We start from the raw sequence: 27981 nt of genomic DNA on the forward strand, positions 1-27981 counted from the left end.
TGGCATTGCCTGACTTCAGAGCAGGTAGCGGGGAAACTGAATGGGGTCCAACCATCCCGAATTTCATTAGGCTACCGTAGCCTAATCAAGTGGTTGTTTTTGGTAATGATCCTCTCCGCAGGCCTACCTCTCCCCAAGAATACTGTTTTTGAATGACATATATATATTTAATTTGAATATTTAAAAAAATCTGCTGATAAATTATATTGAATACCCCCCCCCCCTCTCTCTCTCTCTTGCACACACACACACACACCACACTGTCTCTCGCTAACTCTCAGTGTGGTCATGTCTGTTCAGGAGACAGTCTACTCCGAGGGCACTCTCACTTTAATCGAAAGCAGAGGGACAGCGAGTGAATAATCATCACCTCCTTATGGCACACCCAACCCATCATATATTTTTGTGGAAAATGTTAAACTAAAGCCGGTGAGAGTAGGTTAAAAGCTTTTGTAAAGAGTGCACTGTTTAGAGGAGGATACCCACATCCATGCGCAGCGCGTTATTGGCCATGGAGACCTTTACGCGCTACAGATAACAAGTCTTTGTGAAACAAAGACAACAAAGTAATGGATCAAAACTGCAAGTGATTTTTTTCATACTCTGATAAAGTTATGGCTGCGCTACGGAGGAAATTTGGGGAGGACTATCAGGTAGTGAATACAAACCGAGACACCACCGCTTTTACCGCACCTGTCAAAAAGAAACGCCAGCGGTTCGTGGAGAAGAACGGTCGTTGCAACGTGCAGCACGGGAACCTCGGCGGGGAGACCAGCCGATACATCTCCGACCTCTTCACCACTTTGGTGGACCTCAAGTGGCGATGGAACTTACTTATCTTTGTTCTGACCTATACAGTAGCATGGCTGGTCATGGCTTCTATGTGGTGGATCATCGCCTACATCAGAGGAGACATAAACCATGGTCACGACTCGTCCTACACCCCCTGCGTTGCTAACGTTTACAACTTCCCCTCCGCTTTCCTATTCTTCATAGAGACCGAGGCCACCATCGGCTACGGCTACCGCTACATAACGGAGAAATGTCCAGAGGGCATCATTCTCTTCTTGTTCCAGTCGCTGCTGGGGTCTATCGTGGACGCCTTTCTGATCGGCTGCATGTTCATTAAAATGTCCCAGCCTAAGAAGCGGGCAGAGACGCTTATGTTTAGCCAGGACTCAGTGATCTCGCAGCGCGACGGGAAACTGTGCCTCATGTTCCGCGTGGGCAACTTGCGAAACAGCCATATGGTGTCTGCGCAGATCAGGTGCAAACTCATAAAGGTAAAGTAAACAAGCATCACCGGGTTATTTAGGCAACTGATCATAAAATGACCCACGGTGATAATTCTCCTACTAAAAGCCTTTAGCGGTAGGGAAAATTAAACTCCCAGGCATAAAATGCCAAGATGTTGTGTGCTAATGTCATATTTAATGTGCGTAACTAATTACCATGTATTATATTCGCATTCATTGTTTCACATAACCTATACAGTATGTGCTCTCCATCACCCCGTCTGCATTTGGGGTCCTACAATGCTGTGACAAACAATCAATTCAACATGAAAGTGGCAAACATAAGAGCACAAGAAAATGTAATACATGTAATCACGTTGAATAGAGCAAACCTATAGGAGTCTCTCTGCACTATGATATTGAATTTCGGGTGAGCGATAGACATGTCCAAGACAGGGTCTGATAAGAGAGTGAGAGACAGAGAGGGGTCGAGAGAAAGAGAGGGGGCAGCTGAGAAAGAGAGAGAGGGAGAGAGAGAGAGAGAGAGGGAGAGAAAGAGAGGGGTTGAGAGAGAGAGAAAGAGAGGGGGCAGCTGAGAAAGAGAGAGAGGGACAGAGGGAGAGAAAGAGAGAGGGGTTGAGAGAGAGAGAGAAAGAGAGGGGGCAGGAGAGAGAGAGAGAAATAAAGAGAGGGGGCAGCTGAGAAAGAGAGAGAGAGAGAGAAAGAGAGAGAGGGGGAGGAGAGAGAGAGAGAAAGAAAGAGAGGGGGCAGCTGAGAGAGAGAGAGAAAGAGAGAGAGAGAGAGGTCTTCAGTGGCGCAGCTACAGCGTGTCCGACATCAGTCACCCTTCAGCCAGTGACATTTAGAAGAGCAGGTGGTTTAACTGCGGGACACGGTAGTGTATCAGTGAGCTGCTCTGACAGAGATTTGGGCTCTCAGGCTGGCGTTTGACAGTTAAAACTCCAGCCATGAAACACACAGAAACAAATCATCATCAGCCATACGTGCTGCTCACCCCGATCAAGCATGATATCAGGTCAGAAGTGGCCCTGGACTTAAGACCCTGGAGTAAAGGAATAAATCATATTTATAGTGCATGTGGAAACACCTTTCATCTTCACCCTCACGCAGGGTAGCCTAGTGGTTAGAGTGGTGGACTAGTAACCGGAAGGTTGCAAGTTCAAACCCCCAAGCTGACAAGGTACAAATCTGTTGTTCTACCCCTGAACATGCAGTTAACCCACTGTTCCTAGGTTGTCATTGAAAATACTGACTTGCCTAGTTAGGTTAAAAAAATACTTTTTTTTGTACAGTCTGGTTTGAATAGGACTTTGTAGAGACACTCTGATATGAAACCAAAGAGAGGCAATAACATTGGTTCTGGGAACACACACACACACACACACACACTTTGTGCTATGCGTTCCCCCACTGCAAACACATCAGCACATTGAACATACCGCGGGGTCAACGTAATAATACATGCATCCAGTGTGGCTGAGAGAGAGAGATTCAGGGAGAACCCCACCACTCTACAGTCACAGCCAAGGCAGTCCCCAAAGAGAACAGCCTCCTAGGCACACAGTCAGAACAGACGCAATAGATGTTTCTCTGGGATGAACCTCAGCCTATACAGCAGCTGGAGGGGTGCACCACACCTGTGACAGGGTGTGCACAGTTCTCATTTACATTTACATTTACATTTACATTTAAGTCATTTATAGACGCTCTTATCCAGAGCACTTACAAATCATTCACCTTATGACATCCAGTGGAACAGCCACTTTATAATAGTGCATCTAAATCTTTTAAGGGGGGTGAGAAGGATTACTTTATCCTATCCTAGGTATTCCTTAAAGAGGTGGGGTTTCAGGTGTCTCCGGAAGGTGGTGATTGACCCACTGTCCTGGCGTCATTGAGGGAGTTTGTTCCACCATTGGGGGCCAGAAGCGAACAGTTTTGACAGTCTGGGCTGAATAGGGAACTTTGTAGAGACACTCAGTGGTAGGGAGGCAAGGCCAGAGGTGGATGAACAGTGCCCTTGTTTGGGTGTAGGGCCTGATCAGAGCACACACACACTTTGAGGTATGAGGTGCCGTTCCCCCACAGCAAACACAAGCACCATGGTCTTGTAGCGGATGCGAGCTCAACTGGAAGCCAGTGGAGAGAGCGGAGGAGTGGGGTGAGAGAGAGAACTTCAGGGAAGGTTGAACACCAGACGGGCTGCTACGTTCTGGATGAGTTGTAGGGGTTTAATGGCACAGGCAGGGAGCCCAGCCACAGCGAGTTGCAGTAACAGACGGGAGATGACATGTGCCTGGGATTAACCTGCGCCTTCCTGTGTGAGGCAGGGTCGTACTCTGCGGATGTTGTAGAGCATGAACCTACAGGAACGGGTTCTCCAAATGACTGGTCATTTACTGGAGGGCTAGTTTGTTGATTCGTTTAGACTGTGTAATAATTGAATAGGGCTCAAGCACAGACCCAGGCGCCTTCACAATATAAAGCTCCCCTGTAGGGTGGGTGTATTTTGAGAGGAGAAAGGAGGACGGGGCACAGATGTCCGTTCAACGTCCATTCAACGTCTGTGCTCAGTGGAATGACGTGGAAACAACTTTGATTCAACCAGCGTGTGCCCAGTGTTTGCCCAGAGGTTAGGCTATGAGAGGCAAACACAGAGATTGCGCCATGAAATATGTGAAGCGCAGGCAGGCACTTTGAGCACGAGTAAGAAACCCACACTCACTTTTTCTCTCTGACTACAAAGGGGGGCAAAAATGAAAGAATAAAACATCATCCCCCTCCTCCTCTCCTGCTCTCTCTTTGAGTTACCATCCATACAACCCACACTGTGCTCTGGGCTCTTTCGTATCGTTGCTCTGCTGTCAGGCTTCACAGCACAGCCCTGTGCTACTTTCACTTCAAAGACCCTTTATCCGGAACAAAAATGTACAAATAAGCCTCCTAGTTTTGGGAAAACATATCTGAAAACAAATGACTCGTAAATTAATCATATTAAAACAGTTGTAAAAGTTCACATGAATTACAGTCATGAAGAATAAAACATTTCTTCACAGGAATCATGCTATTTTGTAAGTAAATAAATGTGTATATTTTGTCAGTGCAGTACTAGTAGAGGGATGATGGTGGTGCTGTTGAAACGTGCCCCTCTCCCACCTGTTTCCCAACTCACAAACTGTACAGGTTTTTAAATAGTCCTTTCCACCTTCCATTTAGGTATTGACTTGCCATATGTTCATAAATATACACCGTATATTTATATAGAGCACACATCGTTTGGAGAAAAGCAAAGTCCTGATGAACTCCTGTATTCATTCTTCAGTTAAGTCCCATCATTCATACATACATACATACAGTGCCTTGCGAAAGTATTCGGCCCCCTTGAACTTTGCGACCTTTTGCCACATTTCAGGCTTCAAACATAAATATATAAAACTGTATTTTTTTGTGAAGAATCAACAACAAGTGGGACACAATCATGAAGTGGAACGACATTTATTGGATATTTCAAACTTTTTTAACAAATCAAAAACTGAAAAATTGGGCGTGCAAAATTATTCAGCCCCTTTACTTTCAGTGCAGCAAACTCTCTCCAGAAGTTCAGTGAGGATCTCTGAATGATCCAATGTTGACCTAAATGACTAATGATGATAAATACAATCCACCTGTGTGTAATCAAGTCTCCGTATAAATGCACCTGCACTGTGATAGTCTCAGAGGTCCGTTAAAAGCGCAGAGAGCATCATGAAGAACAAGGAAAGCACCAGGCAGGTCCGAGATACTGTTGTGAAGAAGTTTAAAGCCGGATTTGGATACAAAAAGATTTCCCAAGCTTTAAACATCCCAAGGAGCACTGTGCAAGCGATAATATTGAAATGGAAGGAGTATCAGACCACTGCAAATCTACCAAGACCTGGCCGTCCCTCTAAACTTTCAGCTCATACAAGGAGAAGACTGATCAGAGATGCAGCCAAGAGGCCCATGATCACTCTGGATGAACTGCAGAGATCTACAGCTGAGGTGGGAGATTCTGTCCATAGGACAACAATCAGTCGTATATTGCACAAATCTGGCCTTTATGGAAGAGTTGCAAGAAGAAAGCCATTTCTTAAAGATATCCATAAAAAGTGTTGTTTAAAGTTTGCCACAAGCCACCTGGGAGACACACCAAACATGTGGAAGAAGGTGCTCTGGTCAGATGAAACCAAAATTGAACTTTTTGGCAACAATGCAAAACGTTATGTTTGGCGTAAAAGCAACACAGCTCATCACCCTGAACACACCATCCCCACTGTCAAACATGGTGGTGGCAGCATCATGGTTTGGGCCTGCTTTTCTTCAGCAGGGACAGGGAAGATGGTTAAAATTGATGGGAAGATGGATGGAGCCAAATACAGGACCATTCTGGAAGAAAACCTGATGGAGTCTGCAAAAGACCTGAGACTGGGATGGAGATTTGTCTTCCAACAAGACAATGATCCAAAACATAAAGCAAAATCTACAATGGAATGGTTCAAAAATAAACATATCCAGGTGTTAGAATGGCCAAGTCAAAGTCCAGACATGAATCCAATCGAGAATCTGTGGAAAGAACTGAAAACTGCTGTTCACAAATGCTCTCCATCCAACCTCACTGAGCTCGAGCTGTTTTGCAATGAGGAATGGGAAAACATTTCAGTCTCTCGACGTGCAAAACTGATAGAGACATACCCCAAGCGACTTACAGCTGTAATCGCAGCAAAAGGTGGCGCTACAAAGTATTAACTTAAGGGGGCTGAATAATTTTGCACGCCCAATTTTTCAGTTTTTGATTTGTTAAAAAAGTTTGAAATATCCAATAAATGTCATTCCACTTCATGATTGTGTCCCACTTGTTGATTCTTCACAAAAAAATACAGTTTTATATCTTTATGTTTGAAGCCTGAAATTTGGCAAAAGGTCGCAAAGTTCAAGGGGGCCGAATACTTTCGCAAGGCACTGTACATACATACATTCATACATACATACATACATACATACATACATACATACATACATACATACATACATACATACATACATACATACATACTGTAGGACTGTGCAGAATGTGTGTACATAGGTGTGTGTGTGTGGCAGTGACAGCTGCTCATTTAGAAGCTCATAAATGACAGAGGAGAAGATGGGCAGGCAGTATTGGCAGGACTACTGTTTGGGTTTACAACATGGTGTAGTTAAGGCATCTGGTCCTTGTGCCCACGTCTGTCAGTCACAGTCCACATCTCATTCCAGCCAGGACCGCTCACTTCAATCAAACCCACCAATCGCACAGCCAGCCACAGAACCCCCATCCAAAAAGCAGCTGGGCCAATTCTGCAGGCAGTAACTGAGAATACAGGCCTACGCAAAGATTTATTTTATAAGATTTTTGCTGGATGATTTGACTGGCACTGTGAGCTGGCTGAGCCAAGCGACAGTCCAGTCCTAGACGAATGCCGGTCTGATCATTGGTAGCTAGGCTACTTGTTTGTTTTTTGGGGGAAAGTGTTGTGTTGACTAGTGTGGTGTAGCCTCGCGTAATGCAGCGCTGCTGAAGTGGCGTGGCGTGGCTGATTACTAGAGGAGAGCAGAGAGCAGAAGGGCGATGCTCCATCTCACAGGGCACAGAAACAGAAACAGACCAATCAGAGCTGTCACAGCCAACAGCCATCCAAACCCAGAGCTGGTGCTGGCAGGGCCAGGCAGACTCTGTAAGCTTTCTAGTGCATCCTGCTGGAACGCTCCTCGCTCTCACACCAAAATATGAGAGAGGCACAGCTGAATGGAGAAAGAGAAGAGAAAAGGCTGTAATATAAAATACAGAGAGAGAGAGAGAAAAAGAGAGCTCGAAAGAGACAGAGAGAGAGAGGAAGAGACAGAGAGAGAGAGAGGAAGAGGCAGAGAGAGAGAGAGGAAGAGACAGAGAGAGAGAGATTTGTGTGTGTAATTTCCACTTTGAAATTTCAGAATGTATTTTTCCTTACAAAGAAATGATCAACCCCCAGAATGTCCATGAATTATGTAGCAAACTGTGTCAATGTGGGCGATGTGGTATAGACTAGACAGGCAGGCAGCTACTAGCACTGGGAGATGCAGTTCTAAGTGTGGGCTGTGAAAAGCTGTGAAATCTACAGAGGGCTTAAGGTTGGACTTGCAGACATTGATCCTCAGAGCCTAAATATGGCACACACACACACACACACACACACACACACACACACACACACACACACACACACACACACACACACACACACACACACACACACACACACACACACACACACACACACACACACACACACACACACACACACACACACACACCACTACATCATCCCATCAAAGGCAGTGGAAGGGTTAACACTACCACCTGGCCTCTCATCCCACATTGTTATCCGAGGCAATAAAGGAAGCCACGCGTGAAGCGTGTGTTTGAGGTGTGTGGCAGAGTGTGTTTTATTCCTTATATCACTGCCAGAGACCATGTGACCCGTGAGTGATACAGAAGTGGAATGTGGAAGGCAGATGGACACGGTGTGTCGGTGGAGATACCCTGGAGACAAAAATAAAGCAAGAGCATTTGACTGTAAACCATGATGTTACTCAACAGCTGGAGGTTACAGTACAGTGTACTCACAGAGCCACATTAGGCTAGGCTCTTGTTACCGGTTCTCCAATGTGAATCCCTCTCAGGTTTTCAGTGAACTAGTGGGTGGGCTCTGGCAGCACTGTTACATTAAGCCCTATTTTGGCCATGGCAATTGTGACCGGAGTCCTATTCAACCGTTCCTGTCACAGTCTATGAGCATTTACACTGCACATTAAAACACGGTTCAAGACAAGAGACAGAGACAGCTAACTTGCCTCCAGTTTAGCATTACAGAACAGCCTATTTGAATTTCAGATTGGATTATTATTTTCCCAAGAAAACAGTGATTTCCGTTTTCCCTGCGTCTCCTCCTCGTGTGAAGCGCTTCCAAACAACCTCTTTCATTTCCTCAGCAGCCAGTGAACCAGGGACCAGTCCAGTACCTAATCAACACATGCACTGTCGCCTGCCCGCCGCTCGGCCTGCCCGCCGCTCGGCCTGCCCGCCGCCTCGGCCTGCCCGCCGCTCGGCCTGCCCACCGCTCGGCCTGCCCGCCGCTCGGCCTGCCCCCGATTCATGAGAGCTTTGGAGAGACCCAGGCATGGAGTGTGGAGATGACTCGGATGACCAGGCCTCTTTAGGCCTAATCAATTTCATTTAGCGCCTGTCGTCAGCCGCGAGTCACTCACTGCGGAGATAAGACTCAGAAGATATGGCTCCAAAGAAGACAATTCACTGGGTGGACAAAAAAGGACTGAAAGGCGTTTTGAAATTTGTATAAATGGGTGGTTGTTTAGAGTAGTTACTGGAAACACGCACACGCACACGCACACACACACACACGCACACACACACACGCACGCACGTTTGTTTTACCAAACAATTGATTCCCATTCAAAATCCTATTTTCCCTAACCTGTACGCTTACTCTTAACCTAACTCTAACTCCTAATGCTAAACCTAACCTCTAACCCTAACTCCTAACCCTAATGCTAAACCTAACCTCTAACCCTAATCGTAACCTTAATTGTAACCCAAACCAGACATCAAGTAAAAAGCGGTAGTGCCCAGAACCAATTTGGTGCTAAACCACACACACAAGAACAATAGCGAACACATGTACAGTATTCACTGGGGCTGTAAACACCTGACAGTAGACATGAACAATAAACTCATCTCTCTCTGCGTTTAGAGGGGATATCATAACACAAACCCCACCGTGCTGCTCATTGAGATTCAGTGTATAGTAAGACAGTGGTGATATTTCCTGGCATCCCAGAGGATGTGTACTGATGCATCATCTCCTGTTTGGCACCTCAGAGGACTAGACCACAGGCCAATGTCATGGGAAGGTCAGAATCAGACCAGTCTTATCCAGAGCATCTTACAGGAGCAATTCAAGTTAAGTGCCTTGCTAAAGGGCACATCAGATTTTTAAAAATCTAATCAGCTCTGAGATTCGAACCCGCTTGGTTACTGGTCCAACGCCCTTAATCACTAGGCTACCTTTACACAAAGGATTGATATGCCTCCTCCAACCCTAAACCTAACCACTAAGCCTAAAATAGCCTTTTTCCTCGTGGGGACCGGCGAAATGTTCCCACCTTTCTGAATATTCCCTGTTTTACTATCCTTGGGAGGACTTCTGGTCCCCACAAGGATGGTCCCCACAAGGATGGTCCCCACAAGGATGGTCCCCACAAGTAAAACAAAAAACAGACACAAATAAGTAACATTCTTAGAATGTTCTCTGAATGTTACTAAAGTTTTCTTGTGGTTTTTATGGGAAGTTTTCTTACCGTTCTCGGAACAATTTGAGAACATGACTTTAAATAGAACCGCGAGGAAACCTGTAGGAGACATTACACTGAAGTACTGAAATTCCCACAGAAGAACGTTGTTTCTTAACATTATCTGAACTATTTGAGAGCATTTCCAATGTCAAACCAGTTGAACAATGTTGCCATGACATCCCAAAATTGAAATGCAATGTAACCATGTTTGAACTTCTGGGAAACGTTCTATTTAAGTAATGAAATAGCAAGAAAATTATGTTTTTGGGTCAAGTTCTTTAAATGTGCTGAGAATGTTCCAAGCCGAACAACTATCGTGCACCATTCCCAGAAAGTTGTGGGAAAGTTGTGTGCAAAATAACCATACACTGTAGGACAACCAGGACCTCACCAAGCTCTAAGAAACATCTCAGAACGTTATGTATCAGACCAGCAGTTTGGTGCTGCTTTCTTCTCAAAAGCATCTAGTTAAAATGTCCTGTCTGTCTGATTATGTCAGTGGGAAGGTTAGCGTGTTTGTTTGAACAGAGACAGAGATGTAGAGAGAAAGACTGTGCACCAACAGCTATCTCTGATTCTTCCGCTTCACAAAGAGAGTGGAGGAGAGTGCCACAGGCACAGGAAGATTTGCTTGTCAGCATTTGCGATACAGTCATCCGTCTTTTTAATCTTAACCGACACAGACATCAAGTAAAAAGCGGTAGTGCCCAGAACCAATTTGGTGCTAAACCACACACACAAGAACAATAGCGAACACATGTACAGTATTCACTGGGGCTGTAAACACCTGACAGTAGACATGAACAATAAACTCATCTCTCTCTGCGTTTAGAGGGGATATCATAACACAAACCCCACCGTGCTGCTCATTGAGATTCAGTGTATAGTAAGACAGTGGTGATATTTCCTGGCATCCCAGAGGATGTGTACTGATGCATCATCTCCTGTTTGGCACCTCAGAGGACTAGACCACAGGCCAATGTCATGGGAAGGTCAGAATCAGACCAGGCTTGACAGAGCAACTTACAGGAGCAATTCGAGTTAAGTGCCTTGCTAAAGGGCACATCAACAGATTTTTAAATATCTAATCTGCTCTGGGTTTCAAACCAGCAACCTCTTGGTTACTGATCCAACACCCTTAATTGCTAGGCTACCTTTACACACAGGATTGAAAAGCCTCCTGATTGGGCCAAAGACTGGAAATCATTTGGACACATTTAACCTTGAGGGCAATGAGTTTTTCCTGGCGTTGTGAACTGACTAGGAAAAACTCTGGGCTCTAGATATTAGCCCTTTGAGAAGGAGATCTGTTTGTAGATTTGTAGGTTCGACTCTAATTTATGTGTTCTCTGTCACCCGGCACTGCATAGAAAATGGTCCAGGAACAAAAGGACAATGCCGAAGGACTAGTCAGCCCATCCCCCTCTGAGGGGCCAAAATGTATCTCTCTGTTACAGTAACCAGAGGACTGACTATTGAATGTGCTAGAATAATATTGTCTGGTATCTATCTAAAACGTGTTCACTGAGGATAACTCTGATGCTATCTATATGGATGGATGATCTATGTGGTCACTTGAATCTGTACAGGGTGAACTCTGAATTACTCTTATGCAATTTCTTTTGTCTTCTCATGAATTCTGTCTTGTTTACGTTGGTCTCATCCTCCACACAAGGTATTAGATGTTGTGACACCCTGTAGAGATTGGGCCTTGGTGATCAGATTACATGGTTAACTTGATATCGTTTCATTGGCCAATGGGGGTTGGTTTTGAGTTGTGAAGGTTACATCAGATGTTAAAAATGAATTGCCTTTGTTCTCAGTCTTATCCTGTATCCCATCCATTGAGGAAGGATTGTATGATCAAAACGTACTTCCTAGGTTTCTAGGCCTCTGGCCTAATGGACATTTCTTTGCTCATGTTTTGTCGTCTGAGCTAACTGTACGATCTACAGTACCAGTCAAACGTTTGGACACACCTACACATTCAAGGGTTTTACTTTATTCTTACTATTTTCATCATTGTAGAATATTAGTGAAGACATCAAAACTATGAAATAACACATATGGCATCATGTAGTAACCAAAAAAGTATGAAACAAATTGTGGATGTCAGGTCATCTGATGCAGCACTCCATCACTCTCGTTCTTGTCAAATAGCCCTTACACAGCCTGGAGGTGTGTTGGGTCATACTCCTGTAGAAAAACAAATGATAGTCCCACTAAGTGCAAACCAGATGGGATGGCATATCGCTGCAGAATGCTGTGGTAGCCATGCTGGTTAATTGTGCCTTGAATTCTAAATAAATCACAGACAGTGTCACCTGCACAGCACCCCCACACCATCACACCTCCTCCTCCATGCTTCATGATGGGAATCATGCATGCAGAGATCATCTGTGAGGCTGTGAGGGGGGTCCTGTAGATAACACATTTCAAGGAATTATTACATGGGCCAGCACACTAAACAGTGAGTACTTGTACTCACTGCAAACGAACAGGACTTGTAGTGAAAACTTGTTGGGATCTGTGGAGGGTTTCCATCGAAGTATTGGAACCTTGAATTTGGGATTCCACCTTACTTTATGCGTCTTAAACTAGACATAGAGCAAATGTTTCAGACCTGGATAGCACTTGTCTGTAGCCTACCTGGTGGTGGCAACACCCACCCCCCACCCCCCGAAATAAACAGGGGAATTAAACTCAAAATGCAGTAGCCTGGAGCTCAGACGTTCAGACTAACTGTAATTCTAACATAGCCGGTAGACTGCTACAATGTAGTCTCAAACATATGTTTAGAATATTTAACCCTTTTAATCTTGTGTGGTAATCAGTAATCTTGTGTGGTAATCAGTTGTGTTAGATAATAATATAGTGATAATCAATAATTTTCTCTTTATTTAGCCATCTTACATATAATGCCTTATTTGTTCATCAAAAATTGTGAATAACTCACCACAGGTTAATGAGAAAGGTGTGCTTGAAAGGAAGCACATAACTCTGCAATGTTGGGTTGTATTAGAGAGTCTCAGTCTTAAATCATTTTCCACACACAGTCTGTGCCTGTATTACATTTTCATGCTAGTGAGGGCCGAGAATCCACTCTCACATAGGTACGTGGTTGCAAAGGGCATCAGTGTCTTAACAGCACAATTTGCCAAGGCAAGAAACTCTGAGCGCAGCCCAATCCAGAAATCTGGCAGTGGCTTCTGATTAAATCAAATTTTCACAGAACCGCTTGTTGCAATTTCGATGAGGCTCCGCTTGTTGCAATCCAATCGAGAATCTGTGGAAAGAACTGAAAACTGCTGTTCACAAATGCTCTCCATCCAACCTCACTGAGCTCGAGCTGTTTTGCAAGGAGGAATGGGAAAAAATTTCAGTCTCTCAATGTGCAAAACTGAAACTGAGACATACCCCAAGCGACTTACAGCTGTAATCGCAGCAAAAGGTGGCGCTACAAAGTATTAACTTAAGGGGGCTGAATAATTTTGCACGGCCAATTTTTCAGTTTTTGATTTGTTAAAAAAGTTTGAAATATCCAATAAATGTCGTTCCACTTCATGATTGTGTCCCACTTGTTGTTGATTCTTCACAAAAAAAATACAGTTTTACATCTTTATGTTTGAAGCCTGAAATGTGGCAAAAGGTCGCAAAGTTCAAGGGGGCCGAATACTTTCGCAAGGCACTGTATATAATATACTGTACACACACATGCCAAATATTACTGCCCACTCACTACAGGTTCTATGGTTTGGTCTGGAAGTACTGGAAATGCTCTTGAGATTCATATAGCAGGTAGGAGGCAGGATAAGAGGATCCTAAAACAGCAACAGCAGTGTGTTGAGTGGTGGAGTGGGACTGTGTGGGTTTGCAGTGTGCAGGGTGTGTGTGTGTGTGTGTGTGTGTGTGTGTGTGTGTGTGTGTGTGTGTGTGTGTGTGTGTGTGTGTGTGTGTGTGTGTGTGTGTGTGTGTGTGTGTGTGTGTGTGTGTGTGTGTGTGTGTGTGTGTGTGTGTGTGTGTGTGTGTGTGTGTGTGTGTGTGTGTGTGTGTGTGCGGTAGAGTGTTAGAGCTGAGGTGTGTGTAGGTGGTGAGGCTGACACATCGTCCCAATTATCAGGAAGGTTGAGATAAGAAACAGAGATGAGAAAACTGCAGTAACAATCTTTCCCTCAGTTTTGGAGATTTACTGTACAGAGAGAGAAAGAATGTGAAAAAACCTGAAAAACATCAGAGAAAATAAAGATGGTGACCTTCAATCTGAATAATAACAAACAGGAACAGTGGGAAAACCTACATTTCTGACAAACAGCATGTCTTAAATGGCCAATCAGCAGTTGCTACATCCCTTTTTGGACAGAAATTAATTATTTATTCCCCTTGGATCTTGAAGAATATAACTGCTTACCTTAGTTTAACTGTCGTACCCCATCAGAACCTAAAATATAAGATTGTTTTACTCCAACGTTTGTAAACTAAATAAATGTAAACAAACACTGTATAGCCCCCTTTGTCAAAACTATCATTTTAATATCATGGGTGGTCAGTCCCTGCATCAATAGCTCTGTCTATGAATTTGAGAGTGAATCCAGCCCAATCCCTCAGTTGTTTACAGAAACAGTAGTGGGGAGCTGGCTTTGTTATGGCTTTTGCTGATTGGCCCATTCATGTTCATTAACCCTCTTATTTTCCTCACGGAAAATCCCAGCAGCTGCATTGTGCACAGACTTACATATAGAGAGAGATACAGAGAGGGGTATAAGGAAAAAGGAGAGGGGAGGCGGAGGGAGACACAGAGAGAGATAACTATTAGAGAAGGCTTCAGAAAGAGGGAGAGAGAATGAAAGAGACAGAGAGAGTTAGAGAAGAGCCCAGCTCAGGCAGCTGAGAGCCCAGCGCTGTGCCCTGTCTTCAACTGGGCAATGAAATGCTTCTGCACCAGTTAGCATGCCGCAGGCTGGGTCTGTCCAAACAGGGATTTCTCACCACCTCCTCATCTATTCCACTGCAAATTAATGTGAAGGGCCAGGCTTGCCACTGACCCGGGTTCTATCCCACAACCGGCCGTGACTGGGACTTCCATAGGGCGGTGCACAATTGGCCCAGCGTCGTCCGGGTTAGGGGAGGGTTTGGCCGGGGGGGGGGGCTTGACTTGGCTCATCGCGCTCTAGCGACCTCTCGTGACGGGCCTGGCGCCTGCAGGCTGACTTCAGTTGTCAGGTGAACGGTGTTTCCTCCCACACATTGGTTAAGTGGGCGGGTGTTAAGAAGCGGAGTTTGGTGGGTCATGTTTCGGAGGACGCATGACTCGACCTTTGCCTCTCTCAACTTTCAGCCTTGAATATTTAGAGGAAGGAATGCCCTCTGTTGCTCCCACGTGGTACGGGGTAAAAGAGAGAGAAGGAGTGTGTGTATGTGTGTGTGTCTCACCTTGGAGAGCAGTGAAACTAGCAGAGTTTAGTGGCTTTTTCCTAGCACAGATGTGTGGTGCTTCCCTGGGTTGGAGATAAGGGGAGGGGGATGGGATGGTGTGCTGGGTGATAAGAGAAAAGAGGTACGTTGTGCTGGAGGCCATGGCACCTAAAACATAAATGTTCTATCATATATCAATGTATGCACCCCCATGTCCTGAAATGTTCCTATATTACTTTTGGCTGCCTACTTTGTTTTGGTTTATGTGCTGTCCTCTCACCCACCTCCTGAAGGGAAGAAAATAGGAAATGAACAACAAGACAAACAGCATGTGGTGGTGTAGAGAAGATTGATAGGCTCCAGGCTACTCTGCTCCAGTCACACTGTTATCTACAATAATCTTAATAGCACTGCAGAGTGACTCCAATAGAGGCCATGGTAGAGTGGAAAAATGAAAGTCTACAGTTCAAAGTCTGTTAAAAAAACTCTCTCTCTTTCGCTCTCTCCCCCCCACCCCCCTATTTCTCCTTTCTCTCCTCCCCCTCCCTCTCTCTCCCACCCTCTCTCCCAGTCTCGTCAGACCCCGGAGGGAGAGTTCCTACCCCTGGACCAGTGTGAGCTGGATGTGGGTTTTGGGACGGGTGCGGACCAGCTCTTCCTAGTGTCACCTCTCACCATCTGCCATGAGATCAATCCTAAGAGCCCTTTCTTTGACCTGTCCCAGCGATCCCTCATGAACGAGCAGTTTGAGATTGTTGTCATCCTGGAGGGCATTGTGGAGACCACAGGTGACGAACCACTACCTTCTCTCCTCCTGTTAACCCGTTACTCTCTTCTTCCTCATTTTTAATGGACTATTCTTTCACTACCCTTTATCCTCCTTTTAACTCCTTACTCTATTCTTCCTAAAGAGGCTCCTCCTTTTCAAAGGCCCAATGTAGCCATTTTTATGTCAATTTCAAATAATTTCTGCGTAACAATGAAGTATCTTACTATAATAGATTTACATTCAAAATAGCAACGACAACAAAAAATTGGGCCAAAAACCTATTTCTCACGCAAAATTCACGATGGAAAGCCACAACTCCCGCCCATTCAAACCTGCTGATTGAAAGGTCATAGCATTGGTTAAAAAAAAGTCACATATTTACAGTGGTAGTTTCATCAGCTGTTGTACAATATGATATAAAACACAGGGAGAAAATGAATTTTGAGTGCACTGGGCCTTTATTTGATTATCCTTCCACTCTTGAGTCCTTTCCAGATCCTTTTCTTCTCCTCCCCAACTGCTATCTCTTTCCACTCAGTGGGTTGCTCGTTCCCTATCTCCACCCTTTAGCTTGCTATTATGTTATCCCTCTCTCGCACCTCTATCCTCCGAACGCAAATTCAACTGTATTCTTATGTGCTTACCAGTCTTACCTCTTCATGTCAACCTGCCACATATCCCCTTGCAATATCTCCATCCAGATTCTGGAGATAGAGTCAGACTAACACATCTCCCTTAATCTCCAAAACCCTGTAAGAATGTAGCAGATATCAGGAGGCGTTCAGTGGTAAACAGAGCGAGCAGTGGAGAGGTGGACTGTGGGTATTGAGGACAGCACCGGGGAATGGCTTCCTGATTGAATTATGAAGGATGTTTTATTACTGGATGGGGTGGTTTTTATCCCTACCCCATGTATAATAGATAGGGTCATAGATGCGAATGTCACTAAGATAAATAAGCTGGGCGTTCAGCTGAAGTTTTACTGTATTTCTCACTGGGCAGGATGCAGGGTTAATTCTGGGATTATTCTGTAACAGTAAGAGACGTTGAACACAACAGCTGTACTGATCTACAGGCAGGCTGCAGGTGTGCTGGGTCACCTACGGCAACACAAGTGGTTTTCTGTCTTCTACATCGAACAATACGATTCCTCATCCTAATTTTCATACCTAAATAACAAAGTCTTTGTCTTCTCTGGCATAATTGATTTATTTCTCTGTTGCCTTCCCTTTTTCCTTTCATCTCTCCTCGGTTCTTCTCCCCTCCTCTCTTCTCATTGTCCTGGGCAGAAGAATGAATAGGCTTAGAGGAGGAGGGAGGGATGAGCAGGCAGGCAGGCAGGCAGGCAACATGATCTGTGCTCTGTTGATAATGTCATTAAGGCAGGCTGCAGCCAAACGTTTAACCTCCTTTAGCCCCCCCCTCTCTTTCTCTTTCTCTCTCAGCAGGACTGCTGTTCTCTGAGCTGAGGAAGAAAAGCAGGGGGCAGATGAGGGGGTCTACTCTGTATGAATGAGGTGGCCTTGGAGTCACCTGGGTGGTCCCTTGCACAATGTGACATCTCTTACTCCCCAGAGAAAGACATCAATATCATCCACTGAGAGACAGACAGAGCATTGTCTTGCCATTTGAGAAACCTTCTGTCACCAACAAAAGCCTTTGCAACTTTCTGGTGTCTGAATGGATGGTTATGGGGTCTCTCTACTACCACACTATGACTGTGCATCAGCTCCTGTTCAACTAGAGATGTGTGTTATGTAGGCCTAGTTGTCACAGCTTTCTGACAGGTGTGTGTGTGTGTGTGTGTGTGTGTGTGTGTGTGTGTGTGTGTGTGTGTGTGTGTGTGTGTGTGTGTGTGTGTGTGTGTGTGTGTGTGTGTGCGTGTGTGCGTGTGTGCGTGCGTGCGTGCGTGTGTGTGTGTGTGTTAGATGAAGAGAGCCAGTGGTAGGATTGAAAAGTCGCTCGGAGAAGAAGAGGCATTGTATTATGGAAATGGTCCATTTGATTAGTGCCAGTGGAGGCTTAACAAAAAGCTCTCTGCATGGACACACCGCTCTCTGTCCACCAGCTGTTTGCTCACTTGCTCAGCTGCTTTGATTTTCATTCAAGACCCACAAAACATAACATACTGTCAGTGTAACTCAGGACACCTGGATGATGATTGGGCGAACTGGCAGGAATGCCGAGCCCTGAAGCCACATCACTTCCTGCTGCACCTGTATACCTTCCCAGTCATCTTCCCACCATCAATAATAAATGATAGCAAGTTTTTCTATATGCAGAAATATAAAATAACTTTAATTCATTTCAGCTTTGGTTTGAGGATAGTCAAGCATTTGGGTTTAACCTTAGGCTTAGGTTGTGACAACCCCTTAGTAGTGATATTACTGTGTCAGTCAAATGTCAGAGAAAGGATCAGTTTCTCTTTCTGCAGTCAGTCAGCTCTGTTTGGGGCAACAGGTTGGGCCAGTAACCGAAAGGTTGCTGGATTGAATCCCTGAGCTGACAAGGTAAAAAAATAATGTTGTTCTTCCCTGAACAAGGCAGTTAACCCACTGTTCCCTGGTAGGCCTTCATTATATATATATGAATTTGTTCTTAACTGACTTGCCTAGTTAAATAAAGGTTCATTTAAAAAATGAACAGAGCAATACAGGTCTCATAAGTGGCTATTTTACAAGAGATGAGGTCAAATAAAAACCTGACTTGTCAAATCAAATAAAAAAAATCAACATAGGATTGAAACCGAGTCGATATGCAGGGGTAAGAGATAATTGCGGTAGCTATGTATTGTATGCATAACTTGCCTTGGGAAAGTATTCAGACCCCTAGACTTTTTCACATTTTGTTAGGTTACAGCCTTATTGAGAAAAAAAATGTAAAAAATGTTTTCTCATCAATCTACACAGAATACTCCATAATGCCAAAACAAGTGTCCCAGTCCCTGCCTCTGAAAAACATCTCCACAGCATGATGCTGCCATCACCATGCTTCACCGTAGGGATGGTGCCAGGTTTCTTCCAGACGTGAAGCTTGGTATTCAGGCAAAGAGTTGAATCTTGGTTTCATCAGACCAGAGAATCTTGTTTCTCATTGTCTGAGAGTCTTTAGGTGCCTTTTGGAAAACTCCAAGCGGGCTGTCATATGCCTTTTACTGAAGAGTGGTTTCCGACTGGTCACTCTACCATACAGGCCTGATTGGTGGAGTGCTGCAGAGATGGTTGTCCTTCTGGAAGGTTCTCCCATCTACACAGATGAACTCTAGAGCTCTGTCAGAGTGACCATCGGGTTCTTGGTTACCTCCCTGACCAAGACCCTTCTCCCCTGATTGCTCAGTTTGGTTGGGAGGACAGCTATAGGAAGAGTCTTGGTGGTTCCAAACATCCATTTAAGAATGATGGTGGCCACTGTGTTCTGGGGGGACCTTCAATGCTGCAGACATTTTTTGGTAACCTTTCCCAGATCTGTGTCAACACACTCCTCTCTCGGAGCTCTACGAACAATTCCTTCAACCTCATGGCTTGGTCTTTGCTCCTGAAAATAAAAGAGAGCACACTCTAGGAGATCAGATGCAAAAATGTAATTACCAATGTTTCGACAGCCAAGCTGTCTTCATCAGGGTGTCATCACAAACACTGCGGGATGACTCGTTTATGTAGTGTCAAAAGACACAGGTGTCTGTAATCATGGCAAGGAGTTTTTGCTTTGAGACCTTATATAGACAGGTGTGTGCCTTTCCAAATCATGTCCAATCAAATGAATTTGCCACAGGTGGACTCCAATCAAGTTGTAGAAACAACTCACGGGTTGTATTCAAAGGGTCTGAATACTAATGTAAATTATTATTTTTAATACATTTTAAAAAATGTCTAAAATCCTGTTTTTGCTTTGTCATTATGAGGTATTGCTAACGATATTTTTATTTATTTAATCCATTTTAGTCTCAGGCTGTAATGTAACGAAATGTGGAAAAAGTCAAGGGGCCTGAATACTTTCCGAAGGCACTGTAATAGGCATTAACAGCAGCGTGTGTGTGTATGACGTCAGTGTGCATATGTACAGTGGGGCAAAAAAGTATTTAGTCAGCCACCAATTGTGCAAGTTCTCCCATTAAAAAGATGAGAGGCCTACTACAACCCCGTCGATGTGAATGGGGGCATGCTCAGCTCTCCGTTTCCTGTAGTCCAGAATCAGCTCCTTTGTCTTACTGATGTTGAGGGAGAGGTTGTTGTCCTGGCACCGCACTGCCAGGACTCTGGCTTCCTCCCTATAGGCTGTCTCTTCATCATTGGTGGTCATGCCTACCACCGTTGTGTCGTCTGCAAACTTAATGATGGTGTTGGAGTTGAATGTGGCCACGCAGTCATGGGAGAACAGGGTGTACAGGAGGGGACTAAGCACGCTCCCCTGTGGGGCCTCCTTGTTGTGGGTCAGCGTGGCAGATGTGTTGTTGCTACCCTCACCAGCTAGGGGCGGCCCATCAGGAAGTCCAGGATCCATTTTCAGAGGGAGTTGTTCAGTCCCAGGTACCTTAGCATAGTGATGTGCTTCGAGGGCACTGTGGTGTGGAATGCCAAGCTGTAGTCAATGAACAGCAGTCTCACATAGGTGTTCCTTTTGGCCAAGTGGGAAATGGCAGTGTGGAGTGTAATAGAGATTGCGTCGTCTGTGGATCTGTTGGGACGGTATGCGAATCGGAGTGGGTCCAGGGTGTCTGGAATAAGGATGTTAACGTGAGCCATGACCAGCCTTTCAAAGCATTTCATGGCTCCAGATATGAGTGTTAAAATGGCACCGACAGAGAGGGCTGCCTCACTTCTAGTCCTTAGGAAACTTTGCAGTATTTTTTAAAATGGATTATTTCTTACATTGTTAGCCCAGAAAATCTTAGCTGTTATTACATACAGCCGGGAAGAACTATTGGATATTGGAGCGGCTTCAACTTACCAGCACTACGACCAGGAATATAACTTTCCTGAAGCGGATCCTTTGTCCGCACCACCCAGGACATTTGAACTGATTCCAGAGGCCGATCCAAAACAACACCGCCAGAGGAGAGGGAGTCGGACTTCGGAGACGCGCACACCACCCACCGCTTCCGAGTATATTATTTGCTAATGTCCAGTCCCTAGATAACAAAGTTGACAAAATCAGGGCACGGGTTGCTTTCCAGAGAGACATCAGGGATCGTAACATACTCTGTATCACTCTTTCGGGATATGCTGTCGGAGTCGGTACAGCCACCTGGATTCTCAGTGCATGGCAGCATTTGCGCAAAACTGAAAGCGTGTACCACCGCATTTAACCATGGCAAGGTGACTGGGAATATGACAGAATAAAAACTAAGTAGTCATTCATTCACGCAAGGCAATAAAAAAAGCAAAATGTCAGTATAGAGACAAAGTCGAGTTGCAATTCAACGGCTCAGACACAAGACATATGTGACAGGGTCTACGGACAAGCACGGACTACAAAAGGAAAACCAGCCACGTCGCAAACACCAACGTCTTGCTTCCAGACAAACTAAACACCTTCTCTGCCTTCACCTTCGAGGATAATACAGTGCCACCGACGCGGCCCGCTACCAAGGACTGTGGGCTCTCTTTCTCTGTGGCCGACATGAGTCTGATATTTAACATGTTAACCCTTGCAAGGCTGCCGGCCTAGACAGCATCGCTAGCTGCGTCCTCAGAGCATGCACAGACCAGCTGGCTGGTGTGTTTACAGACATATTCACTCTCTCCCTATCCCAATCTGCTGTCCCCACATCCTTTAATAAGATGGCCATAATTGTTCCTGTACCCAAGAATGCAAAGGTAACTGAACTAAATTACTATTCCCCCGTGGCACTCACTTCTGCCATCATGAAGTGCTTTGAGAGACCAGTCAAGGATCATATCACCTCCACCTTATCTGTCACCCTAGACCCATTTCAATTTGCTTACCGCCCCAATAGGTCCACAAATGATGCAATCGCCATCACACTGCACACTGCTCTATTCCATCTGGACAAGAGGAATACCTACAGTGGCTTGCAAAAGTATTCACCCCCTTTGGCATTTTCCCTATTTTGTTGCTCAACCTGGAATTAAAATATATTTTGGGGGGTGTTTGTATCATTTGATTTACACAACATGCCTACCACTTTCAAGATGCAAAATATTTTTTCTTGTGAAACAAAAAACTGAAAACTTGAGCGTGCATAACTTTTCACCCCCCCAAAGTCAATACTTTGTTAGAGCCACCTTTTGCAGAAATTACAGCTGCAAGTCTCTTGGGGTATCTCTATGAGCTTGGCATATCTAGCCACTGGGATTTTGGCCCATTCTTCAAGGCAAAACTGGTCCAGCTCCTTCAAGTTGGATGGATTCCGCTGGTGTACAGCAATCTTTAAGTCATACCACATATTCTCAATTGGATTGAGGTCTGGGCTTTGACTAGACCATTCCAAAACATTTAAATGTTCCCCTTAAAGCACTCAAGTGTTGCTTTAGCAGTATGCTTAGGGTCATTGTCCTGCTGGAAGGTGAACCTCTGTCCCAGTCTCAAATCTCTGGAAGACTGAAACAGGTTTCCCTCAAGATTTTCCCTGTCTTTAGTGCCATTCCTTCAATTCTGACCAGTTTCCCAGTCCCTGCTGATGAAAAACATCCCCACAGCATGATGCTGCCACCACCATGCTTCACTGTGGGGAGAGGGTTCTCGGGATGATGAGAGTTGTTGGGTTTGCACCAGACATAGCATTTCATTGATGGCCAAAAAGAAATACAAATTAAAAATACATTTAAATTACAGGTTGTAATGCAACAAAATAGGTCAATTGCCAAGGGGGATGAATCATTTTGTAAGGCACTGTATGTAAGAATGATATTTATTGACTATAGCTCAGCATTCAACACCATAGTACCATCCAAGCTCATCATTAAGCTTGAGGCCCTGGGTCTCAACCTTGCCCTGCACAATTGGGTCCTGGACTTCCTGAAGGGCCACCCCCAGGTGGTGAAGGTAAGGAAACAACATCTCCCCTTTGTTGATCCTCAAAACTGGGGCCCCACAAGAGTGCGTGCTCATCGACCTCCTGTATTCCCTGTTCACCTTCAACTCAATCATCAAGTTTGCAGACAACACTAGTAGGCTTGATTACCAACAACGACGAGAGTCTACAGGGAGAAGGCTCAACATCAACAAAACAAAGGAGATGATCGTGGACTTCAGGAAACAGAGGAGGGAGCTCCCCCCTATCCACATTGACAGGACAGCAGTGGAGAAGGTGGAAAGTTTTAAGTTCCATGGCGTACAAATGAAAATGGTCCACCCACACAGACAGTGTGTTGAAGAAGGTGCAACAGTGCCTCTTCAACCTCAGGAGGCTGAAGAAATTTGGCTTGTCACCTAAAACCCTCACAAACCTTTACAGATGCACAATTGAGAGGATCCTATTGGCAGGGCTCTCCAGAGGGTGGTGCAGTCTGCACAACGCATCACTTGGGGCAAACTACCTACCCTCCAGGAAACTTACATTAACCGATGTCACAGGAAGGCCAAAAATATCATCAAGGACAACAACCACCTGAGCCACTGCCTGTTCACCACGCTACCATCCAAAAGGCGAGGTCAGTACTAGTAGGCTTGATGAGTAACAGTGCCGTGGCCATTTTTATGAGCCATCAGAGGAACGGCAAACGTCTTCCAGCTAGATTTAAGGTTGCACCAGTATTTAAATCTCCCCTCTATGGCAAGAGTGAGGGAGGTCTGTGCCAAAGCAGGTCTGTGTCAGGTGCATCAAAGCTGGGACCAAGAGACTGATAAACAGCTTCTATCTCAAGGCCATCAGACTGTTAAACAGCTACCACTAGCACAGAGTGGCTGCTGCCTACATACAGACTTGAAATCATTGGCCACTTTAATAAATGGAACACGAATCACTTTAATAATGCCACTTTAATAATGTTGACATATCTCACATTACTCATCTCATACAGTTGAAGTTGGAAGTTTACATTTGCTGTGTTTTTGCTGGACACGGATGACATGGTATGCTGGTATGCTGGTGACCACCATCAAAGTGCTGAATTATTTAATACAGTAAATAACATACAGTTGAATTTGGAAGTATACATACACCTCTGTCAAATACATTTAAACTCAGTTTTTCACAAGTCCTGAAATTTAATCCTCGTAAAAATTATTTGTTTTAGGTCAATTAGGATCACCACTTTATTTTAAGAATGTGAAATGTCAGAATAATAGTAGAGATAATGATTTATTTCAGCTTTTATTTCTTTCATCACATTCCCAGTGGGTCAGAAGTTTACATACACTCAATTAGTATTTGGTAGCATTGCCTTTAAATTGTTTAACTTGGGTCAAACATTTTGGATAGCCTTCCACAGGCTTCCCACAATAAGTTGGGTGAATTTTGGCCCATTCCTCCTGACAGAGCTGGTGTAACTGAGTCAGGTTTGTAGGCCTCCTTGCTCACACATGCTTTTTCAGTTCTGCCCACAAATGTTCCATGGGATTGAGGTCAGGGCTTTGTGATGGCCACTCCAATACCTTGACTTTGTTGTCCTTAAGCCATTTTGCCACAACTTTGGAAGTAGGATTGGGGTCATTGTCCATTTGGAAGACCAATTTGTGACCAAGCTTTAACTTCCTGACTGATGTCTTGAGATGTTGCTTCAATGTATAAATTTTCCTCTCTCATGATGCAGCAAAGCACCCCGACAACATGATGCTGCCACCCCCCGTGAGACACTGTTGGAATGGTATTCTTCGCTTTGCAATTTTTTTCTGAGGTCTTGGCTGATCTCTTTTGATTTTCCCATGAGTTCAAGAAAAGAGGCACAGATTCTTATTCCATTCTTTACTTAGATTTATGTGTATTAGGTATTTGTTGTGGAATTTTAAAATATTACCTGTTAGATATTGCTGCACTGGAACTAGAAGCACAAGCATTTCGCTGCACTCGCAATAACATCTGATAACCATGTGTATGTGACCAATAGAATTGGATTTGATTTGATTTGAGTGCTACAGGGTGATAGTCATTCATAAAGTTTACCTTAGCGTTCTTGGGCACAGGAACGATGGTTATTTGCTTGAAACATGTAGGTATTACAGACTGGGTGAGGGAGAGGTTGAAATCAGCGCATTCTCCTGCTAATCCATCTGGCCCTGTGGTCTTGTGAATGTTAACCTCTTTAAAGGTCTTACTCACATCAGCTAAGGAGAGATTGATCACACAGTCCTCCGGAACAGCTGGTTCTCTCACGCATGGTTCAGTGTTGCTTGCCTCGAAGTGAGCATAGAAGGCATTTAACTAGTCTGGTCAGCTCATGTCACTGTAATCACTGTAATCTGTGATAGTTTGCAAGCCCTGTCACATCCGACGAGGGTCAGAGCTGATATAGTGGGCTTCGATCTTAGTCTTGTATTGACGATTTGCCTGTTGGATGGTTCGTCGAAGGGCATAATGGCATTTCTTATAAGAGTCCGGGTTAATGTCTCGCTCCTTGAAAGTGGAAGCTCTAGCCTTCAGCTCAGTGTGTATGTTGACTCTAATGATTAGAGTCAACATACACACTGAGCTGAAGACTAGAGCTTCCACTTTCAAGGAGCTAATCCATGGCTTCTGGTTGGGATATGTATGTACTGTTGCTGTTGGGACGACTTCGCCAATGCATTTATTAATGAGACACCCAGAGAAGGCTGTGCTCAGGATGATGCTTTGGTCATTATCTGTCTGACTCTTAGAGACCTTTTTAAATAGGACTAGGATGTAATGTAACCAACCACCTTTTCATATAGGACTATAGAACATCATGCAGATAGCAACACCAGAATACCCTTTCCTTGGCTACAGGATATGCATGGATATGCATGGATGCTGCAATTTCTGCTCTTTACTTAGGATTATCATGTTTTGTTTATGGTAGACTAGATTCAACTTATTTATATGAATAAGTCTATTAGTACTATTGATAGGAGTGATGTGAGGCGAGGACCCAAGGCTCCTGCAGCATCAAGGTATGGATCTGGTAAAGGTGGTGTTAGGAGATTCCTTATTAGCCTGAGCAGAAATAAACAACTGGTAATTATGACTAAATGCATTACAACACTGATCAAAGGGATGTGTCACCTTAGGCCTCTAGTGATTGCCATGGATACAAAATAACAGCTGTAGAATCAGGTAGGATGTGGTTTCATTGAGACAAAGCTAGATATAGAAAAGAAAAGTATCTAGCTCTGACTCCCAGCCTAGAACGACTTGCAGCCAATATCTCCTTTAGTCAGCTGTCTCCATCAAGCTCATTTGAGCCAATGGCCCCACACTCTGCAGAGGCAGAGGGAGGTAAACAGTGAGTGTGATATCTGTTTGTCTCAGGGTCAGCCTCAGCCATACCTATTAGTGGAAACTTTTCGATGAGTAACAGTGCCGTGGCCATTTTTATGAGCCATCAGAGGAACGGCAAACGTCTTCCAGCTAGATTTAAGGTTGCACCAGTATTTAAATCTCCCCTCTATGGCAAGAGTGAGGGAGGTCTGTGCCAAAGCAGGTCTGTGTCAGGGAAATTGCTTTTTCTCATGCTGTCAGACAACAATTCAAAGACTGAATTGTTTCCACACATGCTGAGAGTGGAAGAGAAAAAAAGAGAAGGGGGTGGAGGGAGAGGATGAGATAAGCAGGAGGGGGTTGGTTGCTGCATCATTTTTCTCTTTCTTTCATGCCTTATTGTTTGATGTTAACTGAACTCTACAATATTTTCATCATATTTATAAAAAATGACAAGGCCATTTAGCACCTGTGTTTGTGCTGCCTAGTCAATGCTGGAGACTGAGTTTCACTTTTTAATTCTCTCTCTTTCTCCCTCTCTCTCAGGTATGACGTGTCAGGCGCGGACGTCGTACACGGAGGATGAGGTGTTGTGGGGCCACCGCTTCCTGCCCGTCATGTCTCTGGAGGAGGGATTCTTCAGGGTGGACTACTCCCAGTTCCACAGCACTTTCGAGGTCAACACCCCACCCTACAGCGTCAAGGATCACGACGAGAAGTCCTCCCTGCCTTCACCCCTCTCCACCCCCACGCTGGGCGAGAACCACGGGCACGCCCGACGTGCCCGGGTCTTCTCTGTGGACTGCATCAACACTACGGACCGAGAGGAGCGGGCAGGGCAGTCCAGGCTGCCCAGTAAGCTTCAGAGGATGAGCTCGTCTGGGAAGGAGGACCTACAGAGGAAGGTTCTGATGCTGAGCTCCCAGCACTCCGAGAAGGCCTGCAGTACTGGAGACCTGCCTCTCAAGTTGCAGCGTCTCAGCTCCTCCCCCGGTCCAGAGGCTGCAGCTCGGCTGCAGCTCAAGGCCTTGAAACTGGGCTTTGAACCCATGACCCAGTCCACTGGAGACCTGCAGCTGCCCCCCACCCCAGCCCCTGTCCCCGCCCGCATCCACACCCCTCTGCCCTCAGGAGGGGGCCGACCAGAGGACAACCTGCCTGCCAAATTACGCAGGATGAATGCTGACCGCTGAGGTCATCATGACCAGACTTTGCATGCATCCCAAATGGAACCCTAGTCTCTATTTACTGCACTACTTTAGAACAGGGCCCATAGGGGGCTCTGGTCAACAGTAATGCCCTATGTAGGGAATAGGGTGTTATTTGGGACACATCCCCAGAGTCTAACTTCTCTTTGACCACACATCAAACTATGGAGAGAGGGAAAATGGAATGTGACTGAAAGACAATGATATGGAAGGGAAAAATAACTGATGGATGGTGTGTCACTATTTCTGTTTTTTCAAACACAATCTTTACTGGAATTACTGTGATTTTTGGGTGTTTTATAGCAACAGTGTTCGTACTGGTCAAACACACACACACACACATACACACACGTTAATCACACACACGTTAATCTATCATCACACACACACACTCTAAAGAATTGTGCATGTATACAATCAATCCATCTTAATGCACTACATACCCCCTCTCTTAGTTTTAAACAAATAAAATATATTTAAGATGATAATATGTGGTGTACCTGCAACTTCCTTTGTCTATATTCTAGTTTCCATACAGTCAGAATGCAATCTACATCTTGTTGTTATTATTCATAATTGGGGCCCGTATGTTATAGT

At 44.9% G+C, this 27981-nt stretch overlaps 1 protein-coding gene across 2 annotated transcripts; it reads left to right on the forward strand.

Moving 5' to 3' along the window:
- Positions 1-259: 259 nt before the first annotated feature.
- LOC118384145 (G protein-activated inward rectifier potassium channel 1-like) lies at positions 260-27872 on the forward strand. Of its 2 annotated transcripts, XM_052518681.1 has the most exons (3): positions 268-1283; positions 15643-15859; positions 26723-27872. In XM_052518681.1, the coding sequence occupies exons 1-3, from the start codon at positions 615-617 to the stop codon at positions 27367-27369; spliced, it is 1533 nt and encodes a 510-aa protein (XP_052374641.1). In that variant the 5' UTR covers positions 268-614; the 3' UTR covers positions 27370-27872. The 2 variants fall into 2 exon arrangements, with proteins under 2 accessions (XP_052374642.1, XP_052374641.1); XM_052518682.1 differs by lacking the exon at positions 15643-15859 and having other exon boundaries at positions 260-1283; positions 26723-26861.
- The last annotated feature ends 109 nt before the right edge of the window (positions 27873-27981 follow it).

Source organism: Oncorhynchus keta, chromosome 5, assembly GCF_023373465.1.
Source record: "Oncorhynchus keta strain PuntledgeMale-10-30-2019 chromosome 5, Oket_V2, whole genome shotgun sequence".
In the NCBI taxonomy this organism is placed as follows: domain Eukaryota; kingdom Metazoa; phylum Chordata; class Actinopteri; order Salmoniformes; family Salmonidae; genus Oncorhynchus; species Oncorhynchus keta.